This window comes from Protopterus annectens, chromosome 5.part1 (genome assembly GCF_019279795.1).
Source record: "Protopterus annectens isolate FY-2018-M chromosome 5.part1, PAN1.0, whole genome shotgun sequence".
NCBI classification, from domain to species: Eukaryota; Metazoa; Chordata; order Ceratodontiformes; family Protopteridae; genus Protopterus; species Protopterus annectens.
The window spans coordinates 602791851-602817282 of NC_056736.1; the positions used below are offsets into that span (position 1 = coordinate 602791851).

General features: G+C 43.6%; 1 protein-coding gene across 2 annotated transcripts in view; it reads left to right on the forward strand.

The window, feature by feature from the left end:
- PDS5B (PDS5 cohesin associated factor B) overlaps positions 1–25432 on the forward strand; it is a 3703643-nt gene that overhangs the window by 291264 nt on the left and 3386947 nt on the right. For both annotated transcript variants that reach the window (XM_044073218.1, XM_044073219.1), the window contains exon 2: positions 22272–22400. In XM_044073218.1, the coding sequence (XP_043929153.1) occupies positions 22293–22400 (108 nt within the window). In that variant the 5' untranslated portion in view covers positions 22272–22292. The remainder of the gene's footprint in view (positions 1–22271; positions 22401–25432) is intronic.

A 25432-nucleotide genomic window follows, 5' to 3' on the forward strand; every position in this document is an offset into this window, starting at 1 on the left:
GAGGTGTGCCACATAGAAGGATTTCCTGACTGTTGTGGCAATGTGGTTATTGAAGGTGAGACCACTGTCCACCTGTGTTCCTAAGTCTCTTATCACACTTACGGTGTTTAGTGTACTGCCACCTATGTGGTAATTCACGGGTACATGTTTTTTCCCAAAAGGGATAACTATACATTTCATGGCATTGAGCTTGAGCCCATGGCTCTGGCACCAAGCATCTGTTTCTGTAAGGACTTTTGTAGAGTATCCACATCATTTGGGGATTCAATAATGGCTCCCAGTTTGCAGTCATCTGTGAACTTTGTTAGCCAGAGTCCCTTAGTGTTGGCCTGTACTTCAGAGAAGTAGATGCCAAACAAGAGCGGCCCCAGGACTGAAACCTGAGGTACTCCACTTGTCTGGAGCTGGTTTTGGAGTCAGCTACTTTTACAGTGTGGGTTCTGTCAGTAAGCCAGTTGGCAACCCATCGAGTGACGTAGGGATTAATGCCCAGCTTAGTAAGTTTATCTATGATTCCAGAGTGGGGGATGGTGTAAAAGGCCTTGGCGAGGTCCATGTAGGCTGTGTGGAATGCCTTACACTCGTCCACGGCTCTGGAGACTAATTAGAAGTGTCAGGTTCAGGAGACAAGTTCGGCCCTTCACGAACCCAAACTGGGTGTGGTCCAGTGTTTGAAGGGTGCCAGTATCTTTGTTTATAAGTTCCATGATAATACGTTCCATGGCCTTGCAGATCAGGCTTGTCAGAGTGATGGGGCGGTAGTTCCTGGGATCCCCTTGTGGAGTGAGATAACTGTAGCTGTGCGCCACTCAGTGGGCACAAAGCCTGAGGTGAGGGTATGATTAACCATGACACTTAGGTGAGGTGCCAGTTCATTTAGTAGTTCATGTAGTACACAGTCCGGTATGTCATCTGGTCCCATGGATGCTGTATTCTTTGCTTTGGAGAGTGCATTTTTTTACCTGTTTGGACGTTACCAGAATTTGGCAGTCTTCTGGTATTGAGATGGGCCATTTAGGGGGTGAGAGGGGGGTGAAGTTGGCACTGAACCAATCTACCAGGATATTGGCAATGTCCTTGGGATCAGTATATTTAATGCCATTCTGTTGTAGCTCAGAGCAGATCGGAGCATTGCCATTTAGATTCTTGACAATAATTATAGAATGCCTTGTGGTTGTCTTTGGAATCTTTGGCAATTTTTTTCATAACTAGCTTTGGAGGATTTTATGTGGGATCTCAGCTTCTTACTGAGGCTGGTAAGGCAATTTTTTGCATCGTGGGATTTTCCTCTTTTCTGCAACAGTTTCTTCCTTTTGTTACGTTTGTTTATGGCAGGGGACCACCAGATTGGCTTCCTTTTTTTGAAGGAGAGATTCTTGGTTCTGTTTGGGATGGCACGATTCATGCATGAGTGGATGTGCTCGTACAGTCCCTTAGTGTAGGACTCAGCAGCCGAACTTTCAGTTCCCGTCTGCATGGGTGTTATGACGTTTGTCACTTCTGACTTGAGTAGCATGAAGTTGGCCTTGGAGAAGTTTTTTATGGCGGTTTCCTTACTGGGGAGTGGGGATGGGATGGGATGTGGATGTTAAGGTGATTAGCTTATGGTCTGACCTGACCAACGAGGGGGTGACCATAGGTGTGGAGCATCAGTTTCCCATGTTGGTAATTACCAGGTCTAAGATATTGGAGCCCCTGGTGGGCATATGGATTAGTTGATCCAGGGCATTGGAATTTATGAATTCCAAGAACCGTTGGTACACTGGTAGTTTTCCCAGTTAATGGCAGGGTAGATAAACTCGCCCAGTATTAGGGTGTTTAGTTGGTTGTATCTTAATATTTTCCAATAGGTTTAGAAAGGTGTAGTGAGAATCTTGAGGCATGGTGGGGGATCTGTAGCAAGCTACAATTTGGATTGCAATCTTACCTAGTGTTAGTTGCACCTGGAGAATTTCAGACTCATTGTTTTGGATAACTAGCCTAGTGGTGTGAATATCCTTGGTGAGTATGGACACTCCTCTACCTTTAGTGTTTCGATCCTGGTTTGGTGGCTGAAAATTGTGGTAAGAATTGTAGCCTAGTATTGCAGGGGTGCTCTCTGGAGCCCTGAACCAGGTCTCATTTACTGCACAGATATCTATGTTCTCCATTTTTAGGAGTGCCTCAAGAGTGTGCATTTTGAGGTTTAGACTTCTAGCATTGAGTAGCATTACTTTCAGACTTTGCATGCTTGTACCTGTTACGGTGGTGGTTTTGTCCTTTGAAGTTTGCCTAAAAAAGGCACTATAGGGGTGGCAAGAGCCTTAGCCAGTAACCTGAATCCCAGGGATGACAGGTGCAGACCATCTCTTGCAAAGCATCGTGGTCTGTCGATCATGTCGTCCCAGGCAGACAGATACTGGATCCCCTTTGAATGACACCAGAAGCTTAGCCAATTGTTGAAGTCCATCATTTTGTCCTTGTATTGTGGTATCATTCTGGGTGAAGGCAGGATGCTACTCGGCTAGGGTCATACCTGCCTGGGCCACATGATCCAAGAGCTCTTCCATGTCTCTTTTCATATAGTCCAGGGAGGTACATCTCAAGTCATTCACTCCAGCATGGACAATGACAGAGTCATATTTGTAATTGTTGTGGAGTGACTTGAGTGCATGCGTTATGTGGTGGATCCTGGCACCCAACAGGGAGCTGACTGTAATTTTCTCCTTGTTCAGCCTGGTGAGTGAGACATCAGTGTGCCTGACAGAGTCACCTATGACTTAAGTGTTGGGTACATTGTCTTGCCTTAGGGGCTGTTGCTGGGTGGCACACTGGTGTTGTGAGCTATGTGACACTTTGGTTGTGATTGGTGTTTGTTTGCGTTTCAGCTTCGGAGGTCTTTGCTACTTGGGCAGATTACAGTTAAGGGCCTCCTCATATGTGGATTTAGTGTTGCTATCAGTGGGTGTTGGTGGTGTGAGTTTAGAAGGGCTATGTGTTGCTTGATGTGTAGTGTGGGTGTTAACCTTCTCCTCTGTCTAGCACAATCTTGGGTGGAGAGAGTTTTGCTTCCAGTTTGGCTATGTAAGTGCATCTCTCACAGGTTGTAGTGTTGGGTGGTAGGAGGAGAGGGTTGTCTGTGTGCATGAGGCAATTGCATTGCCCCAGTATGCCCAGATTCACCAGGTGGACAGGAGAAATCACCAGAAGCTGACCCTTGGACATGCCTGGTTTGGTGCTTTTTTTGGAAAGTACAGGAGCTGTTTTCCCTTCCCTTAGCAAGATACTTTGCAATTATAGGCTGTTTAGTGCCTATGATTAATTTCTCCTTATTAATAAAGAGAGTTGAGTGCTTGTATCAGTTTGTCTTCCTAGTGCTTTCCAGCAGGTATTAGAGCAAGTGCTAGTCACAGGGATGCTTAAAGGTAAGATGAATAAATGGTTTATCCTAAACACTGCAGTGTGCACTAGAGAAGTTAGATGTGAAAGTAGGTAACTTATACCTGTCTAATAAGTTAAGTTTTAGTGGAGCGTCACTATTTTTGAAACAGCAAGATATAGATCGAAAGGGGTGATCACTTTTGTATTGTGGTACTATGGAATACAGTAGGATGGCCAGTAAATTTAAATAGTTGAAGGGGAGTGATTTCACAAAATGATAATTTTGTGCTTACTCACACAAGCCAGTGAAAGCAGAGAGGAAATGAGATATATGGTCAAATTAACACAAGAGGCAGGAAACTAGAAAGACAGTCATAACAGGGTGGGTAGGTGGGAAGAAAAATTCTGCCCGACTCAAGAGACAGAGCTGTGGTCTCCTTTGAAGTTTTAATATGCAGTTAAAAACAGAATACAAGTGAAACACAAGGTAAATAAAAACAAATCACAGTATTCAAAATATAAAAAGGCAATAAACTAATACAAAATGCATCAAATAAACCGAACTATTGTTTTTATCATACTTCAAATCATTCCATGTGTAGCTGGCAGAAGCTTCTCCACTGGAGGACATGTTTTGGTGGTGGAGGGGTCCCCTCCCAAAGTCCTGGGAAGATGACTTGGAGAGGCAGCTGAGAAGCACACTTAATCAGAACACAAGGAAACAGATTTTTTTTTGTTAGTAAAGTGCAAAGGGAGGAAGGAGGAGCAGAAAATAATACAAGGTTAAGGACCTAAGTGGGTTGGCCTTCTCAGATGTTCTCTCTGTATCAGATAGAATGAACACTAGACTTTGGGGGGAGTGTCCCTGCTCAATTTTACAGTAGGGGCGGGCAACTGCAATGTCACCAACTATAACACGTAGGGTGGGAGGGAGAAAACCAGTCTCAGAACAGATGAGAAAGCAGCAAACACTCAGCAAATATATAAAATAATTCCATTAGGCAAAAAATTAAGACTATGCAGAACTCTGAGAAGTTTAAGTGCCAAGGAATATACTTAGATTGTTTGAGAAGCACACCAGTCAGAACAGAAGGAGAATTCTAGCAGTGTATGTCTGGGGAGGTTCTATAAAAGCTGGGTCTATATTAAATCAGTAACGCTTAAAAAAGCGAATGCTGATTTATCAACTCCATGTAAGTGAAAGCTTACAATCCAGAACACTTGGAACAATGATCCCCCCCCCCCCCCCCCAAAGGAAAAAAATCCAAACTTCAAAACATTACATAAAGTGGGGGGCTTCTCCCCCAGACACCCCACCCACTTAATATACCAACTCCAAGATCGCACTTCAGTGAGGAAAACGGCAAAGTAACTGAGGCGGCCAAGCGATTTCTTTCCCAGGGAAAGAAGTCGCTTATATGCCGTTTCACTATTTTGCTGTTTCATGCTTTCAAGTTCTGTCAAGACGCATTTGAAAAGCTGTGCCCCTAGCCTGCCTGCCTTCCATCCAGACTACCCCCCCCCTTTTTTTTTTAGTAGTACAAAGTTCCCTCAGAATGAAGAAGGCTTCCTAGCATTTGCTAGGTTTTATGAGTCACAAATCTATTTGTGTGTCCAGTAGTGAGTAATGGGGAGACTGGTTCTCTGTCTTCTTCATATCACAGAGAAGCAATGCTGTTAACTGCTAGGTTTTAGTTGTTATGATAGGCAATGTCTTAAGTTGTTAGACCTTCCCTCAGAAAACGCTGTGTTGAAAGACCCTCATTTCTGTTGAAACTTGAAGTTGGCAAGTGCAAAATCTATTTCAAAAGGTGGCTGTTTGAGATTTCCCAACTCCAGAAGGGCCTACTTTTTATTAGTGTATTAGAAAGTGAAAGACTTCCATGCAGTTATAGACCTTTCTCTTGTAATTGAAAGATATTCATTGTGGTATTCGCTGTTGTAGCCCTCACTGTTGGGATATCCTGCCTGCAGGTAGCATGTGGTTGCTTAGTCTTCCAAAAGCTCATCTCTCCCCAGTGCAATGGCTGATTTCTACACCAGAAAAAGGATATGTTAGTAGTAGAAGTGGTGCATTGACTGGTACACTAAGGTCTTTTTTTGCCCTGCAGTATGTTGGTTATGTACATCTCCACAGCATGTGTAGTTAGTTGGTCTGTCTAAATAGTCTTCCAGGAGCAGGTAAGTACCCCTTAGGGAATATTTCTCTTCCTGGTTCATGTTTAATTCTGTGGCAAGGTTCAAATGGCAAATTCACCACCTTAACAGGTACAAGCAAGCAAATTCTGAGGGTAATGCTACTTAATGCTAGAAGTCTAAACGTCAAAATGCATTCACTCGAGGCACTCCTTAAAATGGAGAACATAGACATCTGTGCAGTGACAGAAACCCGGTTCAAGGCTCCAGAGAGCACCCCTGTATTACCAGGCTATAATTCATACCACACTTTTTTCGGCCACCTAACCTGTAGCGAAACACTAAAGGCGGAGGCGAGTCCGTATTCATTAAGGTTATCCACACCTCCAGGCTAGTTGCTCAGCATAATGCAGCCGAGATTATCGAAGTGCAAGTGCAAAACCGTAATACAAATTGTAACTTGCTACAGATCCCCCACCATACCTCAGGATTCCCACTTCTCATTTCTTGATACACTGGAAAATATTAGGATACAACCCAATACCCTAATAATGTGAGATTTCAACTACCCCACCATTAACTGGGAAAACTACTCGTGTACCAACTCTTTTTTGCTCATCGTTTTGTGGAATTTATAAATTCCAATGCCTTGAATCAACTTATCCACACCCCCACCAGGGGCAGCAGTATCCTAGACCTGGTCATTACCAACATGGGCGACTGGTGTTCCACACCAGAGGTCAGTTCCTCGTTGGTCAGATCCAACCACAAGCTAATTACCCTAGACATCGACATCCCGCCTCCACCCCCCCATTAGGGAAACCACCATAAAAAAATTCTCCAAAGCCAACTTCATGCTTCTTAAGACAGAAGTGGCAAACTTCACGACACCCATGCAGACGGACAATAGAGGTATGACTGCTGAATCCTACACAAATGCACTTTATAAGCACTTGCATGGATCCTGCTATCCTCCACAAAAAAGGAAGCCAATCTGGTGGACCCCTGCCATAAACTAACTCTACAACAGAAGAAAAAAATAGTTGCAAAAGAGTAAAATCCCATGATTGGAGGAACTCCCTGGTCAGCCTCAGTAAGAAGCTGAGATCCCTCATAAAATCCTCCAAAGCTAGTTACGAAAACAAAATTGCCACCAATTCTAAAGACAACCACAAAGCATTCTATAGCTATGTCAAGAATCTTAATGGCAACACTCATATCTGCTCTGAGTTGCAGCACAATGGCACTAAATATACAGAACCAACTGATATTGCCAACATCCTGGCAGATATGTTCAGTGCTAACTTTACCCCCATATCACCCCTACAGGGCCCATCTCTGTAAGGGAAGAATGCAAAGTTCCTGTAATCACGGCTGGACAAGTAAAAACCACACTCTCCAAAGCCAAGAACACAGCATCCATGGAACCTAACAACATCCCAGGCTACGTCCTACACGAACTGCAAAATGAACTGGCACCCCACCTAAGCACCATGTTCAATCATAGCCTCACCTCAGGCTTTGTGCTCATTGAATGGCGCACAGCGACTGTTATCCCACTCCACAAAGGGGAGCCACCATGGACCCTGGGAACTACCGCCCCATTAGCCTAACAAGCCTGGTCTGCAAGGTCGTAGAACGTATCATCATGGATCTTGTACACAAAGACATGGGTAATCTCCAAACTTTGGACCCCACCCAGTTCGGGTTTGTAAAAGGCAGTTCATGTCTCCTAAACCTGATAGACTTCTTTGAAGCAGTCACCAAAGCCGTAGACAAGGGTAAGGTTGTTCACACAGCCTATCTAGATCTCGTCAAGGCTTTTGACACCATCCCCAACTCTGGAATTATAGGTAAACTCACTAAACTTGGTAAAATTCCTGTGTCACAACATGGGCTGCCAACTGGCTCACTGACAGAACCCACACTGTGAAAGTAGCAGACTCCAAATCCGGCTTCAGACCAGTGACAAGTGGAGTCCTGGGTCCTCTCCTGTTTAGTATCTACTTTTTTGAAGTACAGGCTAACACAGAAGGTCTTTGGCTAACAAAGTTCGCAGATGTCTGCAAACTAGGAGCCATAATTGAAACTCCTAACAATGTGAAGATCCTACAAAAAGGTCTCACTGAGACAGATGCCTGGTATCAAAGCCATGACCTCAAGCTCAATGCCAAAAAGTGCATTGTCATCCACTTTAGTTAAAACTCTGTACACATGAGCTACCACATAGGTGGTAGTCTACTTAACACCGAAAGTGTGATAAAAGACCTTTGGACACAGGTGGACAGTAGTCTCTCCTTTGATAATCACATCGCCACAATTGTCAGGAAATCCTTCTACGTGGCACACCTAATCACAAAAGGTTTCTCATCCAGGAAAAAAGAGGTCATTGTTCCCCTCTACTCTTCACTCATTAGACCCATTATAGAATACAATGCCCCTTTTGGTATGTACCTTACAAGACATCTACAACAACTGGAAAGGCCGCAGAATTACCTCACAAAGAGGATTACTAGCCTCAAACAGATATCCTACGCAGACTGTCTCAAAAAAATCCAGCTTTACTCCGTCGCATATCGCCTACTCAGAGACTATCTCTGCCTAACATACAAAGCTATGTCAAACCCAGAGCTGTTGGACATGCTCCACTTAAAGAAATCCCAATCCCTCCGAGCTGCACTCTCTAGGGACCTAAACCTTGTCACTACAATAAACAGAACTTGCTGGAGGGATAGATTCCTGTCCCAGAGACTTCCCATACACTGAAGCAAACTACCTATCTATATCCAACAAAGCTTCTCATTAACGCTCAAGACAAATCTTGATGATTGGATGGGAAATAGGTGATCCCACCAGGGTGAATATCCTCTGTGGGTCTGCTCGACAGGGGCACAGGAAAATAATTTTCTTGGGTGGCGAAAGCCACGGTACTTTTTGGCTAGGCATATATAGGCCCTAGGGCCAATAGCCTAGTACCTACCTATGAACTGATGTCTGATTCAGGATATAGTTGAGAGGTATCAGTTAAAGTAAATGTCTGCTGTGTTGCAAATAGTTACCACATAAAGACTCTCTTTTACAATGTGTCTTTTGTCTTGCTCTGGACCAGAGTTCATCGTTCATACTATGGACCATTTGATGTAAAAAAAAATCTCTTCAGGAATTCGATGATAAAAAGGAGCAACCAGCATTGTTTTTTGCCACTACTGCATAGTCCAAGGTTCCTGGAGCCTTCCTTTAAAGAAAATAACACACTGAGAAGAAAGAATGTTGACAGGAAACCAAGAATGTGACCAGTGATGTGGTGTGGAGATTCTGTACAAGAGGATTTGTTTTTATAGTAGCCCCTGACTATGTAATCTCTTCTGGCCAAAACTTACATAATGCATGCTTGCACCCATGCCTTCGATTTCTGTCAAGTCTCTGGTTTTTGTTATTTCGAAAGACTGCTTTTTGGTTAGACCTAACAAGTGATGAAGTTAAGCAAGGGATGGTGAAGATACCCCCCCCCCCTTTAAGCAGGGGATGGAGCAAGATACCTCCCCATTAATAAGGACAAGATCCAAGATGTTAATCCCCATAGTGGGTATGACATAATTAAAGAACCCTTGGCTTGTGCACTAGTGGTGGTTTAAATTTTGCAGTCAATAGTTTTATAGTCTAGATCACACAGGAAAATAGTATTCATTTTGATGAGTGGTTCCAGTTTATGCAGATTAAGTTTTATGACTTTCTTGCATCATATATGGAGTTCTTTAGCTTGCTAATGTGTGGTGTGGGGATCTTTCTGATGGTTATTTGGACATGGAGCTCAGGTGTGTTATGCTGCTTTGCCAGCTTTGATCCAGGTCTTTTCTGGATGAAGATTGAGACACCTCTACCCCCCACCTTTTACGCAGTAGCTGGTCTGAACATGTGAAAAGTGATGTAGCCCTGCCCAACTGAAGTGGTGTCTGTCACTACACAGATACCTATGTATTCCAGGGTGAGGATGGCTTGTAGGGAATAGAGTTTCTGTTTAGGCTGCTAGCATTGATTGGTAACATATTCTTGTTTTCCTTTGCTTGCTTCGTTAATGTTGGTAGGTTTTTCAGGTTAGCATTCCCTAAAAAAAGGATTTATGGGGTGGACAAGGTCTCAAATTATAATCGAGGTGACCGATGTTGGCCATCCCTGGCAAAGTAGTGTGATCTGTCTATCATATCCTCCCATGCTGACAGAGATATTGGACCCCTTTTGAAAGAGACCAAAAACTTAGTTATTTTTTTTCTCATATCATGGCATCATCCTTGGAGAAGGTAAAAATGCTGCTCCATGGTACACCCATACCTATTTGGGACACATCCTTTCAAAGCTCCATGATAGGTCTCTCTATTTAGTCCAGTGAGGTATATCTCAAGAAACTGACAACCACATGTACTATGAGAGAATCGTACTGGTATATGTTCAAGGACTTGTGTGTAATCTGAGAGATCCTGGCACTAGATGAGCAATTAAATGTCACTGATGTTATGTAGTCCAATCTCGCCTACATTCTTACCGTGGGTTCGGAGCCGAATATCGGCTCCGACTAGGCCAAACTTTTCTAGCTCAAAGTCTTCTATTGGCTGTGCTGAGAAGGTATTCCATGCTGCACTGCTCCATATCCCCAGATCTTGTTTGCTGCTCGTGTAGCTCGGATGTCATCTCAATCTTGGCTGTGGCTAAGTACCCTTTTTTTAATTCTTCAGAGAAAATTTGTTAAACAAAAGCTGTTTTAATAGCTATTTCTATATTGGTGTTGTTTTGGGTTTTTCTGTAGTGTGATAGTGTTTTGTGGTATCCCACTAGCTGATGTTCATCGTGCATACAGCTGCAGTCATAACAGATGGGTTCTCCTGCCGTCAGGCGGGTCCTCGGTTGGCCGAATTCCAAAGTCTAGGTCCGGCATCGGTTGTCGTTGCTTCTTCCCTGACGTCAGTGCGACAGGGATATAAAAGAACCAGCCGACGCCATTTTCTTCAGTCTTTCTTGCCACGCGGTGCCCGAAGCAGAAGCAATTCGTAAGTGCCGGTCGGCCAGCTCCTGAGATTACGAAAATTTTGCAACCGAAGTCTTCTTGAAAGCTAAGTACCCCGTTGGGGAAACTTTTCTTGCCTCAGACCGATGTCAGACAAAGTTAATAATTGTATTTCTTGTGGGAAGCAAATACCGCATAAGGATTTTCATTCCCTCTGCATTCCTTGCTTAGGCCCAGACCATGACGTCTCGGCCTGTCGTTTTTGTGCTGCATTCAACAGACGCACTATAAAGCGTCGGGCGGAGTTCGCCCAACATTATTTTGGCAAAAAATTTAATTACATTATGTCGTCGGATACTCCGACTCCAGTTTTGAGTAAAAGACGCAAAGATAAGGACCGACATATGAGGTCTGCGGCTTCTACCGACACCACGCCAAAGCCGACTACAGGTGGTCCGGTTCTCAGTGAGGCACCTACGCAGCCCCTGACTACCGACGACACTTAATTGGCGGTGTCTACTGTACCCGAGGTCACAGGCTCCTCTGCCCACACCCCGACTACCAATACCGAAGCCACTCTAGGCGGTGAAACTCAGAGTTTAGACAGGTCTGCCACCTCTCAAGGTGTCTTCAGGCCTTCCTCGTCTTTTTCCATCAAGGCTTTCACTAAGTCTAAAGCAACCATGCATTCTAAGAGACAAGCTCCACAGGGCCCTTCTCTAGGCCTCATGCCTAAAAAACAGATGCTCAAAATGGCTGAGGATTTGATTACTCTTATCAGGGGTTCTCAACCCCCCCCCCCTGGACAAAAGGCCCAGAGTGGAGGAAGAATCCCCCTCCTCGGACCAGGCCTCCATTATTTCAGAGCACTCTGATGAACGGGAACATTCATACTCCCCTTTTGAAGATTCTGATGCAGAGGAGTCCATTCCCTCTGTCTCCCCCCCCCCCGAGGATTACTGTTTTGGGGAAACCTTGCATACTTTGAGGGAACACTTCCACTGGGAAGGCCAAGAGTACTCAGACTCCAAGAAAAGGCTTAGGGATTTTCTCTTGCTCCCTCAGCACAGGCCTCTGGCTATACCCTCCCGTCTTAGACATTCTAGATGATGTGTATTCGGAGGCCTGCCTTAACCCAGACTCTTTACATCCAGCCCCAGTCAAGCCTGACAGGTACTACCGGGTTCCTGACTCACACCAATTCTTATACAAAAGCCATGCGACTGACCCAGAAACTATCTCACAGGGCCCCAAGGGAATTAAGGCCTCCACTGCTAAAAATCCATTACCTTCAGAGAGAGATTCCAGAGCTTTAGAAAGGTGGGGAAAAAAGGTATACACCTCGGCCACCTTAACCATGAGGGCATTAAACTGCCAGTTCCATATGTTAAAGTACCAACAGTTTCTGTTATCACAGTTGAGAAGCAAAATGTCACAACCTGAACAACCAGACTTGAAGGAGTTGCAGGATTTGATGCATAGTGCAGAACAAGTGGGTAAACATACCTTGCAATGTGGTTTTGATGCTCTAGAGGCCTCTTGTAGAGCTGCTGTTACAGGATCAGTCGTACGTAGACATGCCTGGCTCAAGGAGCAAACCTTACCAGATCATGTCAAAGCTAAATTACTAGATGCCCCTCTACAAAAAGATGTATTATTTGGTGTTAAAGCTGAGGAGGTATTAAAGAAAATGGAGGAAAAGGCTAAATCAATGCAAACAGTGAAAGATTTCCTACAGGTACAACCTCCACGTTTCTAGAAATTGGCCTTCCAAAAATTGGTCCTTTCCAGCCACGGACAGACCCCAAAGAGGTAGATACAGGCGCCCTAGGGGCAGAGGGCAATCTCAAGGATCGTTTAGAGGCGGACAATGGCAAGCTCCTACACAAATAGGTGGTGAGGATAGTTCACAGCCATTCAGAAAGCAAACCCAATGACTTTCCCCTTTGCATGCCAAGCAAGGCTCAAATGGCAGCACCTTTAGGCGGAAAACTGGCATTATTTTCGAAAAATTGGCATATTGTCACAAAAGACAAATGGATCCTGGACATTATAAACAGAGGCTACAGATTCCATTTTCACACCCTTCCAAAAATGAGAGGCATGCCAAACCTGCCACACAATCAAAGGGCAGAGGCACAAAGACAAATTTCATATCTCATGGACATGAAAGCTATTCAAGAGGTACCTACACAAGAACAAGGTCAAGGTTTTTATTCCAGACTATTCCTGGTACCAAAGAAGGGAAAAGATTGGAGACCTATTTTGGACCTATCCATCCTAAACACATTTTTACTCGTGCCAAAATTCAAGATGCTCACATTACAGCAGCTTCTTCCCATGCTGGGCAAGGAGTCTTGGCTGGTAACATTGGACCTCAAGGAGGCATACCTGCATGTCCCAATCAGACAAGATTGCAGAAGATACCTCAGATTTCTTGCAGGTTCAACCCATTATCAATTCTCTGCATTGCCCTTTGGCTTGTCTACTGCGCCCAGAGTATTCACGAAATGCCTGGCATCAGTAATTGCCTACTGCTGACTTCAAGGGATACAAATATACCCATATTTGGACGACTGCTTGATCCAAGCGGACAGCAAGCACATACTTCTGAAACATCTGGCTTTTGTAATAATGTTGTTGAATTCTCTGGGATACACAGTCAACAAAAAGAAATCAAGGCTAATACCATCTCAAAAAATAATTTTCCTGGGTGCCAACTTGGACACAAACACCCAGATGGCCTACCTCACGCCAGAGAAACAGGGCAACTAACTCAATACTTCAGAAAACTAGCAAATTTCACCAGGCTGACTGCAAGGAAAATCCTGCAGACTCTGGGATTCATGGCATCTTGCATTCTACTAATCCCATGTGCAAAGCTGCATATGAGGAAACTTCAATGGTACCTGAAAAACCTATGGTCTCAACACAGCCACAGTTTTGGAAACAGTAATACCACTGATTCCATGTCTTCAAAAGGAATTTCTGTGGTTGGTTCAAGCATGCCAAAGAAACACAGGTCTCCCATTCTGCAAGCCTCAAGCAAATCAAGTCATCACAACAGACGCCTCGGACTACGCCTGGGGGGCGCACATGACAGATCGGTGCATTCAGGGCAAATGGTCCCATAAAGAAAAGCACCTACACATCAATCAAAAGGAAATGCTGGCAGTAATAAATGCTATTATAGCTTTCAAAGACCTTCTGCATCCAGGTCTACTATTGATAAGGACAGACAACACCACAGTAATGTGGTACATAAACAGGGAGGATCCCATTCATACCCCCTATGCAGGCTGGCCATGTCACTTTGGAACATGGCTGTGGAATTACAAATTGAACTTCAAGCACAGTACTTGCCAGGCAAGGAAAACACGCTGGCAGACAACCTAAGCAGAAATATGACAGATCCACACGAATGGAAGTTGCATCCTCAAGTTTTTACAGAGATAATTCAAGCATGGGGAAGGCCAGACCTAGAGCTCTTTGCCTCCCACAAAAATCACCAATTGACAAAATTCTGCTCAAGGACTTTTCATCCACAGGCCTGGAGAGTGGACGCTCTCTCGTTCAGTTGGACAACAATGACAGTTTATGCCTTTCCACCTCTTCCTCTGCTGCCCAAAGTTCTATTAAAAACCAGAGCAGACAGACCAAAGATGATTCTCATTGCTCCAGACTGGCCAAGACAGCACTGGTACCCACTCCTGAGGAGCCTGACGCATTCCCCACCTTGGACCCTACCTCTAATGCCTCTTCTTCTGACTCAGCACAGCTTCAAAACTCTTCAGTCAGCTGAAAACACTCAATCTGGCCGCATAGAAGATTCCTTAACTTCACAACAGACCCTACTCTCCAAGGAGGTGCAGGATGTCATTTTGGAGGCCAGAAGGCCTTCTACTAGAAAAGCTTACTCCGCAAAATGGAAACAGTTTTGTGCCTGGAATGAGAAAAAGGGCCAGAATCCTGGAATACTGAATTTACCTCAAATATTACAGTATCTAGCTGAGCTGCTAAGCAGTGGACTTTCATTCTCCTCCATCAAAATCCATGCCTCAGCCATTTCTGCAGAATACAACACTGATCCTCCTTTATTCTCTCACCCCCTCTTAAGACAGTTCCGCAGAGGGGCTAAGAATATAAAACCCCCAAGGAAACAACCAATACCTGCTTGGGACTTCAATTTCATTCTAGAAAAGCTGACCTTGCCTCCTTTTGAGCCAGCTGCCTCAACAGATTTGCAATATTTGTCCTGGAAAACAGCCTTCCTTCCGGCTATCACCTCAGCTCGCAGGGTATCAGAACTACAAGCCCTCATGGCTGTGCAGCCTTTCATCATTTTCCATCGGGACAGAGTTTCCTTACGAACCAATCCGTCCTTTATGCCAAAGGTGGTATCCAGGGTAGCTTTGAATCAGGCTATCCACTTACCTACCTTTTACCCTAATCCTCAAAACAAAGGGGAGAGACTACTACATTCCTTGGACATCCACAGACAGCTGCGTTATTATTTGGACTGAACAAAGCCTTTCAGAAAATCAGAACAACTATGTACAAAAGTCACTTATGCTTCCGGCTGGGAGCCAGTCATTTCCAGTTTCGAGCCCTGCCCTTTGGTCTCACCACAGCCCCCAGAGTGTTCACCAAGTGTATGGCGGTGGTGACAGCTCACTTGAGACGTCAAGGATTCCAAGTGTTTCCGTATCTGGATGACTGGCTCCTTACCGCCCCCACCAGGCATCTACTAATCCAAACCAGGGACACTACCATCATTCTCTGTCAACAGTTGGGCATAACACTGAACTGGGAAAAATCTGCCTTGTTGCCCTCACAGCATGTCATTTTTATAGGCGCAGAGCTAGACACCGTTCAAATGCGAGCCTTCCTTCCGCAGGAAAGAATCAGTCTTACAGCAACAGGTTCATGCCCTGCTACCCCTAAGGAAAGTGAAGGCAAGATGGGTTCTCCAACTGCTGGGGACTATGGCAGGAACAATTATGCTAGTTCCTCTAGCGAGACTGCACATGAGGCTCCTTCAATGGCTCCTCTTTGCTCAATGGTCTCTCCAGAAACGTTCACTTTCCCACCCTATTTTGCTCACGGACAGATGCAAACAGGATCTCAGTTGGTGGCTTTGCACCAACAATTTGGACAGGGGAAAACCCTTCGTTCCACCACCCCTGGTTGCCACAGTGACCACGGACGCCTCCCAGATGGGGTGGGGGTGGGGGGTGGGTCATTATTTCAGCAGGACAGTCCAAGGCACGTGACAAGATCACGAGATACATCTGAATATCAGTGTCCTAGAGATGAGAGCGGTGCTACTTGCGTTGCAGACACTTCAGAGCTTTCTACCTCTCGGGACTATTGCAATACATTCGTTCAATATGTCAGTGGTGTGGTATCTGAACAAGCAGGGCGGAACCAGATCATACCCCCTGTGCAGAGAGGCCATGCGAGTGTGGCAATGGGCAATATCTTCCCAATGGTGTCTGGTGGCAACGGACATTCTGGGGAAGTCCAACGTGATAGCAGACAGGCTAAGCAAGAGCTATTCTGATGCCTTACGAGTGGTCCCTGAATCGTCTAGTTGCAGAACGAATCTTCAGCAGATGGGGTCAGCCTTGCTGCAACCTTTTTGCCAGCCCCCTCAATGCCAAATGCAGCAGCTACTTCACGCTGATTCCCCCACAGGGGGAGTCACCCAGGGACGCTCTAGTCCACTATTGGCCCTCTGGTCTGCTTTATGCTTTCCCTCCATTTCCCTTGCTATCAAAAGTGATTCAGAAAGCACAATCCTTGGGAAGCAGAATGATTCTAATTGCCCCACACTGGCCTCGTCAAGTCTGGTTCTCCTTTCTTTATCCCTACATTGTGGACACACCGTGGACTCTGGACCCACAACTAGACTTACTGACACATATGTTGGGACAGTTCCACCCCTCTCTGTGGACCCTCCGGTTGATAGCCTGGCTACGCCACTTCCGTCGTTAGTTGGGCTTCATCACTTTTCACCTGAGGTAGTTCATATTTTATCTTCCTCTCATAAGCCCTCTACTAGGAAGATTTATTCTAGCAAATGGAAGAGGTTTTCTATTTGGGCTAATACCCAAGGAATTGACCCTTACACAGCCCCAGTTGCTTCAGTCTTGGAGTGTTTGTCTATGCTCTTTCAGCAGGGCTCAGCGTCCGCTACCATTAAAGTTCAATTGGCAGTGATTTCTAATTTTCATGTTGCGAAAGAGCCTAGTCTGATGGCTCACAGACTCTGTAAGGCTTTTCTGAAGGGCACTCTGTTACTCCGTCCGCCGGTCTCATAACTGATCATGCCCTGGGATCTAAATTTTGTTCTGCAAGCCCTTACTTCACCACCCTTTGAGCCTGCAGCTACCTGTGACTTAAAATTCTTGACCTGGAAAACTGCCTTTTTAGTAGCCATCACATCGGCCAGGCGAGTTTCAGAAATTCAAGCTCTATCAAACCTCCATACTTGATCTTTCATAAGGACAGGGTTTCTCTTAGACCAAACCCTTCCTTTCTTCCTGAAGTGGCGTCCATATCTAATCTTAATTAATCTATTGAGTTGCCAGTGTTTTTTCCCCATTTTTCAAACAAGGCAGAATTTAAATTTCATCAGTTGGATGTACACAGACAGTTACGTTTCTATCTGCACCGAACCAAAGATCTCGGAAAATCTGATCAACTGTTTGTCTACTTTTCAGAAAACAGAATTGGGTCCCCTGTCTCCAAAATCACCCTTTCCAGATGGATATCAAATTGAATCTCTTTCACTTATTCCTCAGGAGGTAAGGACTTGCCGTTTCCGGTCAAGGCTCACTCTACTCGGGCTGTATCTGCATCTACAGCCTATCAAGCCAGATTGTCTATGGATGATATATGTGTGGCAGCTACCTGGGCATCTCCTCACACATTTGTTACTCATTACAAGCTGGACGTGGTATCTAGGGGCAGGTCTTGCTTTGGTTCCACAGTACTCAGGAGTATCTTCCTTTGAGCCTCCCAGGATGTAGGTGCTGGGGATGCTGTCCCACGGGTAAGAATGTAGGCGAGATTGGACTACATAACATCAAGAAGTTATGTACTCACCATAATGTTCGATGTATGTAGTCCATCTTACCTCACATTCTTACTTACCCTCCCACCTTCCCCCTTCCTGGAGGATCTGGAGGTTAGGTCTGGTTTTTAGAGTTCCCTTCACCTTTAGTTTATTCTTCTTTACTTGGATGTTATGCATGGGGTATGAGTGTGCGTTCGCAGCAAACTAGATCTGGGGATATGGAGCAGTGCAGCATGGGATACCTTCTTAGCCCAGCCAATAGAAAGACTTCGAGCTAGAAAAGTTTGGCCGAGTCGGAGCTGATATTCCGCTCCGAACCCAGGGGTAAGAATGTGAGGCGAGATGGACTACATACATCGAACGTTATGGTGAGTACATAACTTCTTGTTTTCTTGCTAAGCCTGCTAAGAGGTACATCTGTGTGTCTTATTTACGGAATCGCCCATAACTACACTATTTAGGTTGTAGGTTTTGTGGAACCGAATTGGAAACAGTCACATGTTATTGCTGGTTGCGACTCTAATGGCAGAGGGACTGTATACTGAAAGGCATAATAATGTGGCAAGATTGTTATACTGGAGATTGTGCAAACATTATGGTATCGAAGTGGCTGAAAAACATTGGAAACATGAGCCACAGAGAATCATAGAAAATGATGTTTACATCACGTGGGATCACCCAATGCCAACAGTCCAAAAGATAGATGCTAGAAAACCGGATATAGTGGTCCAAGAAAAGAAGGCAGAAGTAGCATTGATCATTGAAATCGCCACACCTAGTGACTACAGTGTCTTGCGTACAGAGAGACACAAAGTCATAAAATACCTCGATCTGCAGGCAGAAACAAGAGAGATGTGTAAGAAAGATACCCAGAGAGTTCCAATAGTAGTAGGAGCAACTGGTCTTATAAAAAAGAATTTACAATCGTATTTAGATATGTTAACATTTCATGTAACACCGTACAAATTGCAGGAGGAGTCATTACTGGGCACATTGCGGGCTCTGCGAAGAGCACTTTTGGCTAACATCAAAGAGTGAAGCAATACTAATTTCATGAACTTTAATCTTACTTTGACTTAGGAATGGGGTCCATTCCTGTCATGGTATTAGAAACCCAAAAGACTTGGAGAAATTAAAAAGACAGAAACACTATTTGCTTTGGTAGATGCCTGTCTTACAAGGCTCAGCATATGTGATTTTGGGACTCATTGTGCTATGCGAGGGGGGTAGGCTGAACTTGCGGAGTGTGCTTCATGCCATTGTTAGGATTTGGAGGGCTTTCAGATTTAGTTTAGTTAAATTAATCTTTAGAACCTTGGTGTATGTGAATTGTGTATTGTGATGGTCTTTGTGTGGTGTACTGCCGACAGCTTTGGTGTCTTGAGTTTGCAGTGTGAGAGATTTGCACGTCTCATACACACTTACGCTGTTTTGAGTAGTAGATGATCATTAAACGTTACGGAATAATTCTTACTGTATTCAGATACCATTCTCAATCAGGCTGGCTACAGAAGTTGTGGGGAACTGCATGTCCATCGGTTTTGACAGGAATTACTCTGGGGTGGGGGTGGACTTCCTCCTAAGGCTTGGGGAAATGCCTGGTTATTTGGTGAAGGGCGTACTGCATTTTATGGTGGTGGTTTGCACTTGGTGCAGGTTATTTGCGCCTCAGACCTGGAGTTCTAAGATTGTATATATTTTGCAGGACTAACTAGAGAGTGATCCAATCAAATAAAGCCTTTATTGGAGCTTTGTGATTTCAGAACCTGTAGCAGGTCACAGCTGTCTTAGTCGTAGAAGCTGCAGGTGGGTGACCCCAGGTAGTTTAGGATTTACCTGTACACACCCCACTGAAGGTTCCTGAGGTTAGGATGCTATGCATACATTTTCCAGGAAAACTGATGTTCCATTTGAACCTAGCACAGCAGCCTCTCTTGAATTCCTCTTCTAGGAAGTTGTATTCCTGGTGGCTGTAACATCATCCAGAAGGGTTCCTGAATTTCAGGTTCTAAAGTGCAAAGAATCCTTTATAGAGTCCCATAAAGAAAGAGAGAGAGAGAGAGAGAGAGAGAGAGGGTAAGCCCGAGACCTGACCTCTCCTTTATGACCATGTTGGTGCTGGAAATGAGCTTCATCCAATCTGTACAGTTTCCTACTTTTACTTCCCTTTTCCCACAGAGTTATGGGGGTGAGCTTTACATTTAGTAGATGTCTACAGACAGCTGAAATACTAGAGTGACAGAATCGAAAATATCAGGAAATGGGACCAACTGTTGACTCCTTCCAGATAGTTAAAGAATGGGCAGTCCAGTGAGTGCTCATTCCCTAGGTTTTTGGCCTCTCTAGTAGCATTTGTTACAGATGTGTCTGTTTAGGGAGTGTGGTAAAATATTGTCCAGACATTTCAAAGTGGTTATCCATTCCATGAGCAAGGTGGTCTTCACCTTGGCAATTCAGCAGGGCCTTCTGTGAACTGCCTAGTTTTACTAGTATAGCTCTTGCACTCTTCCTGGTGTAAGAAGCACTGCTGCACAAGTTATCCCTGTGGTGAGCATAAATACTATTTTGGTAAGCTGCATGCACCATTTTATTAACACTGCAATACAGTTTCATAGGTGTGTACTAGCTAGCAACCACTGGGGCCTTTTTAAACCTAGCCATGCATCCCAAATCTCTGACAAGATGTGGTATAGGCATTCATTTGTCCAAGTTGCACACTATTCTCCCCGAGATGGGAATACGCTGAAGATCCCTACAGGTGAATAAGGGATGATTGCCATTTTTGTCATCTTGAAGGGCAGCCAGTATCTGTACATACTACTTCCAGTCATTGCAAGCTGAAGGACTTGGTTAGCTGTGAAATAACCGTGGTCTATGGGAAGGGCTGAAAGTATCACTACACAATGAAGGGCCAGACTAGAACTCCCCCCCCAAAAAAAAAAATGAAATAATGGGTTGAGAGGGGGCACCTTTATACTGAACATTGGACTGAAGTCTTTCAAAAGAGCAGTTAAACCATTGAGGATGTAAAAAAAAAAAAAAAAAAAACTCTATAGAGGCCATTCTGAAGTCTGAGATCCAGCCTTTTAACAAATTCCTAGAATTGAGGAATACTTATTCAACTCTTGGGGTAAGTTGCACACAGCTAGACCTTCATTCAGAAGGTGGCTTCAGAACTGTCCTTAAACTATCCAGGTATGTTTTCTTTCTAGGGACAGAATTTAGGGGGAAGTAGTGCTTCATTTTGGAGATTTATTGCTACCTCAGGTTTTTACATTTTACATTTTTTCCTCCCGCGCCCACTTGTGTTTCATTCTTTCCAGCTGTTCCAGTTCTGTGTATCACCGCACTGTTCCTCCTTCCTCCTGAGACTACTCTTTGTGAGCTAAGAGTCTGGTGTATATTTTAAGGCCATCCCGGGAGGTAGTGCTGACAACTGCTTCTGCTGCTGAGTGACATTTTTTTATGACCTGCTGTTATTTTCTTGCCCCCCCCCCCTTGCATTTGACGACAGTGTGCAAGATCTACTCCCCTCTATGGATCATGCTTCCTCTCATGAAATGTATTCACTGAATGGGCACATCGCTCTCTCCCTGAAAGCATATCAAACACCAGAGCAGCTGCTTGAACCCAGGTCGTATGGACTGTAGTTGGGATTTCTTCCCTTTATATCAAGTTGTTGGCTACCTTAGGTGGCTTCTACTTGAAGAGGGTGTGTCTGTTAAACTGAAACAGCGATTCTATCTTTATCTCCTTTTGTTTCAGGTAGAGTATGGACTGCCGGGTTAGCAAGTTCTGTTTAAGTGATCTTTTTGTTTTGCTAACAGGTGACTTAATTGCCCTTTAGAAAATGCTGTTGAAAAGGTTTGTCAGAGCTCTGGCTACTAGCATTGATTGCTCAAAATTAATTTTACTGGGGTGTTTATGCTTTGACTGCTGGTTATCTCTGTAAACCTTCACCAGACATTGGTAGTCTTTAGTCGCTCCATACTTCAGAAGTTGGTGTTCTAAGCTACTGTCTTTAGGTTTGCTTTTATCAGCTACAGCTACTTGGGAAGTTTAATTTTTATTGTACTACATTCTTCCCATTGCTATGACCATGTTTTTGCAGAGGACTGCTGACCTCTAATGCAACAAATCTGATCTGCAAAGAAAACCACCTTAAGTAGGTACATTACATCTTCCCACCGATTCTATTTGTGTAGGTAGTGTCTCCATCCTGTAGCTGCAGATGTATTTTTTTGTGTGGAATCAGGCAGGTATACAATTTATATTTGGTTATGCTTAGTTTCATTAAATACTGTTTTTCCACATTGAATGTTTTTTGCCCCAACATGTACTGAAGGTGCAACCCCCCCCCCCCCCCCAAAAAAAAACAAACAAAAAAAAAACTGCAGGGATGTAGGAGAAAAATTGTTGCCGTGTTTGAGATGGCATAACACAACATTCAGTTGCAGAAAGTTTTCTTGCAGATTAGGTGGTGGGGAGTATGTGGAGGATTGTGATTGGATCTGTTGTTGCAGAGTTGTTTAAGGTTTGAGAAACTGTTGTGAAGAAATTCACCTTGAGAGGGAAATGATCTCAGCTGATGAGTAAGAAAGTTTATCTCTAGGCACTTTTGAAATGTTTTTTTTTTCTGTTTGCATCACAGTTGTACATGTGCATCAGTTATTTGCTTTGTTTGCTCATTTGCAGGGTGAAAAATAAAGTGCAGTCATGGCTCATTCAAACACAAGAGCCAATGATGGAAAGATCACCTACCCTCCGGGTGTCAAAGAAATCTCTGACAAAATATCGAAGGAAGAGATGGTCAGGAGATTGAAGGTTAGTATGAAAATCACTTGAGGTAAACCTATTTTTTGCATAATGGAGTAGTGTATTTTTTCTCTTGTCGGAATGCTTGGTGTTGGTACTTCCAGAATCCAGATGTCTTGTCATTGTGTAGATAGGATTGCAAAGCATAGCTAATGTTGAAAGATATTTTTTTTCCTCCCACATTACCATAATGTTAGAGAATTATCCATACAGCTGCTGTTCTCTAGTCCTTACATTTTTTGTTAAAAATCACAAAAATCGAGACCTTCAAGTTTCAAACTAAACACTGAATTGGCTGGAGAAACTGAAATAAAATGTTTTCTACATGAATATGTTAATTAAGAAATGCATTTTGATCAGAAAGTATAGGTTTTAAACAGCGTGTCTGTTAGATTTCTGTTTGCATCTCTTGTTGTTCTTTTTTCCTGTTTCGATTTATTGTATTGTTTGGTGAAAAGTGAGTCAGAATCACTGAGTGAAGTTTACCTTAATTGAGTGTATTGCTTTTCGTACCTTAAAGTATGTGTTTTAAGACCTATAACTGTTTTGCACTGTGGGCCACATTATTTTTTCCTCTGTGGAATTATGTTTTGATTTTAGTTTGTCACTTGTCTGCTGCAAAATTAAGTAAGGACAGCAGGGTTATGGTAATTAATCATCAGCTTAATCACATTGCTAAGTTAATCATTGTTGCTTCAGGTGTTGTTCATAGGTAGGTACTAGGCTTATCTGCCCGACGGCATTTATAAGCCTAGCCAGAGTGTGCCGGCTTTCACCGCCCCATTGATTAATTAACTGATCCTCTGTCAAGCAGAGCCAATGAAGTGAAATGGATTTGTGTGTAAATGTTTTTGTGAACATTTGGCAAAATTGGTTTTAGGCTATGTATTTTGTAGAGAGTACTATACTGCGGTGGTGCTGCGGTAGCGTTGTCGCCTCATAGCAAGACGTTGTCCTGTTCGATTCTCAGCTAGAGCGTCTTCTGTGTGGAGGCATATGTGAATGGGGCGTGCCTTCGTTGAAGGTTGTGCGTCAGGGCTGGTAACCCGGTACGTAAAAATCCACTACCAATCTTTAGCGGACTGGAGTTCCGTTGTGGCGACCCCTAACCGGGAAAAGCCGAAAGACACAAAAACAGTTTTGTAGAGAGTACTGTGCAGTTAGAAATAACCACCTAAATGTTATTTAAGTGTTGGCATAAGAAAACTTTCGCTGCTTAAGTATTATCGCAACCAGATTCGGAGCAGGAGAAGTAGCTCATTTCCAAGCCCTTCTGTCGAAATGTGTTGCCAGCTTACCTGGGAAGTGTGTGTCCATGAAGTATGTTTCATTAGACAAAGGCAAAAACAACATGCCACAAATGTCTACAACTGGAGACAAATTATGGCATACTGCCCTTATAAATGTAGTTGATGCAGTGAAACGTCTGCATTAACATACATTTTCTGAAAGATATGAACTTTGAAAGTGAAAGATGCATCATTTACTATTGTGCTTGATGTCCTCAATTGTTTGGCAAAGAAATGCTCCTTTGATGTGTAACACCCTACAAAGGTAATAGCAAAAACAGATCTCATGCAGAATTTTGCACGCTTGAGAGGTCTGTTTAGTATGACTATTTCAAGGCCAAGTGCATTACTTTGCAAATTCCCCTTGAAGACACCTCTTTTGCTTTACTTGTTAAATTGGTCACACATTCCACTTGATTTTTCGTGAAGGACGATGCACTTTTCTATACAGAAAGGTAAGTGTGCCTAAGTGATGTCATGCACTTCAAAAGTGTTCAAACAGGTCCCATCGCTGAACGATTAAATGTCGCTGGGGTCTTCCAACAGTCACAGTTCCGTCACTGGCCGGCAAGTACCCTCGAGAAATCAAAATTAAATCTCTGTCTCTCTCTCATCGGCAAGAAAGAGCACTGTAATGATTCACATTTCCCAAACTAACATTCATAAATTTGATGACACGTGAAGCACATGTGAATGTATGAAGATTGACTTCCTTGTAATCTAGTTATGATAATATGCAAGGATCAAACTTTCTTCAGTGAGCACTTTAACATTAATACAACAGATGGGATTTTCCCTATAATTTCATTTTCCTTCTTTTTACCAGATGTAACACTCCCAGCATACGTTATTCTATTGTTAGTGCATTAATTTGTTACCAAAACAATTTAGGAAGCTGCTATCCCCCAGCCTCAGTTCACCAGAAAACATGCAGAATTTAGAGCCCCAACAGATGGGCTGATTACGAGCTCAGATATTAAATCTCTTAATGTTTTGTTTGGAATCGTTAACTCATTGCTGTTTCAACTCCTTGAAATCAGTCTGTACATCATTACCCCTTTTCCTATTGTCTCTGTCCCTAGAGGAGTTGTATATTTAAGAATGGGGCAACACGTGGTAGTGCAAAGGATTGCAGCCTCCCCCGCTTGTCCCACAAAAATATTTAATGTTTTGTATTTTTATGAGGGAGGGCACTCTTATTGGTTTGTGTTATAGTGAGTAAGAACTATGTCACAATGTTCTGAATTTGGTTTGTCTGCCTTTTGAGACTGTAATTAAAATTTAACCTTTTGTGTTGTGCTTCCAGACAAACAATTTAAGGTAGTCATTAGTTTAGGGTAAAGGGATCTTCATATCTTCAGATCTAACTCTCTTGTCTGTTAACTCTTCCTTACATGGGATGTAGCAGCAACCTTTCAGGGCATACCTGAGACAGGCCTTCATAGCAATTTCTACCGCAGCCGTAGTAGATAGATGTAGTTGGAAGTGTGCTTATGATGTGCTGGAATTGTTAATGATGTAAATATTTCAGCTGTGACTGACCTTTTTAAGGCATGCCATCCTTTGAACCCATTATATCCCTTAGTGTAAAGGCTGAAACAGTGGAGAAATCATTTGATGATGATTCAGACATAGTAAATATTTAGTTGATCACCTTTTTCTCAGTTTCTGTTTGTCAGTGATAGCAGTAAAAGAGCAGGAATAATTGATTTACTGTTTTGAAAAATTTTTTTTTTTGTAATGATCAGTGCT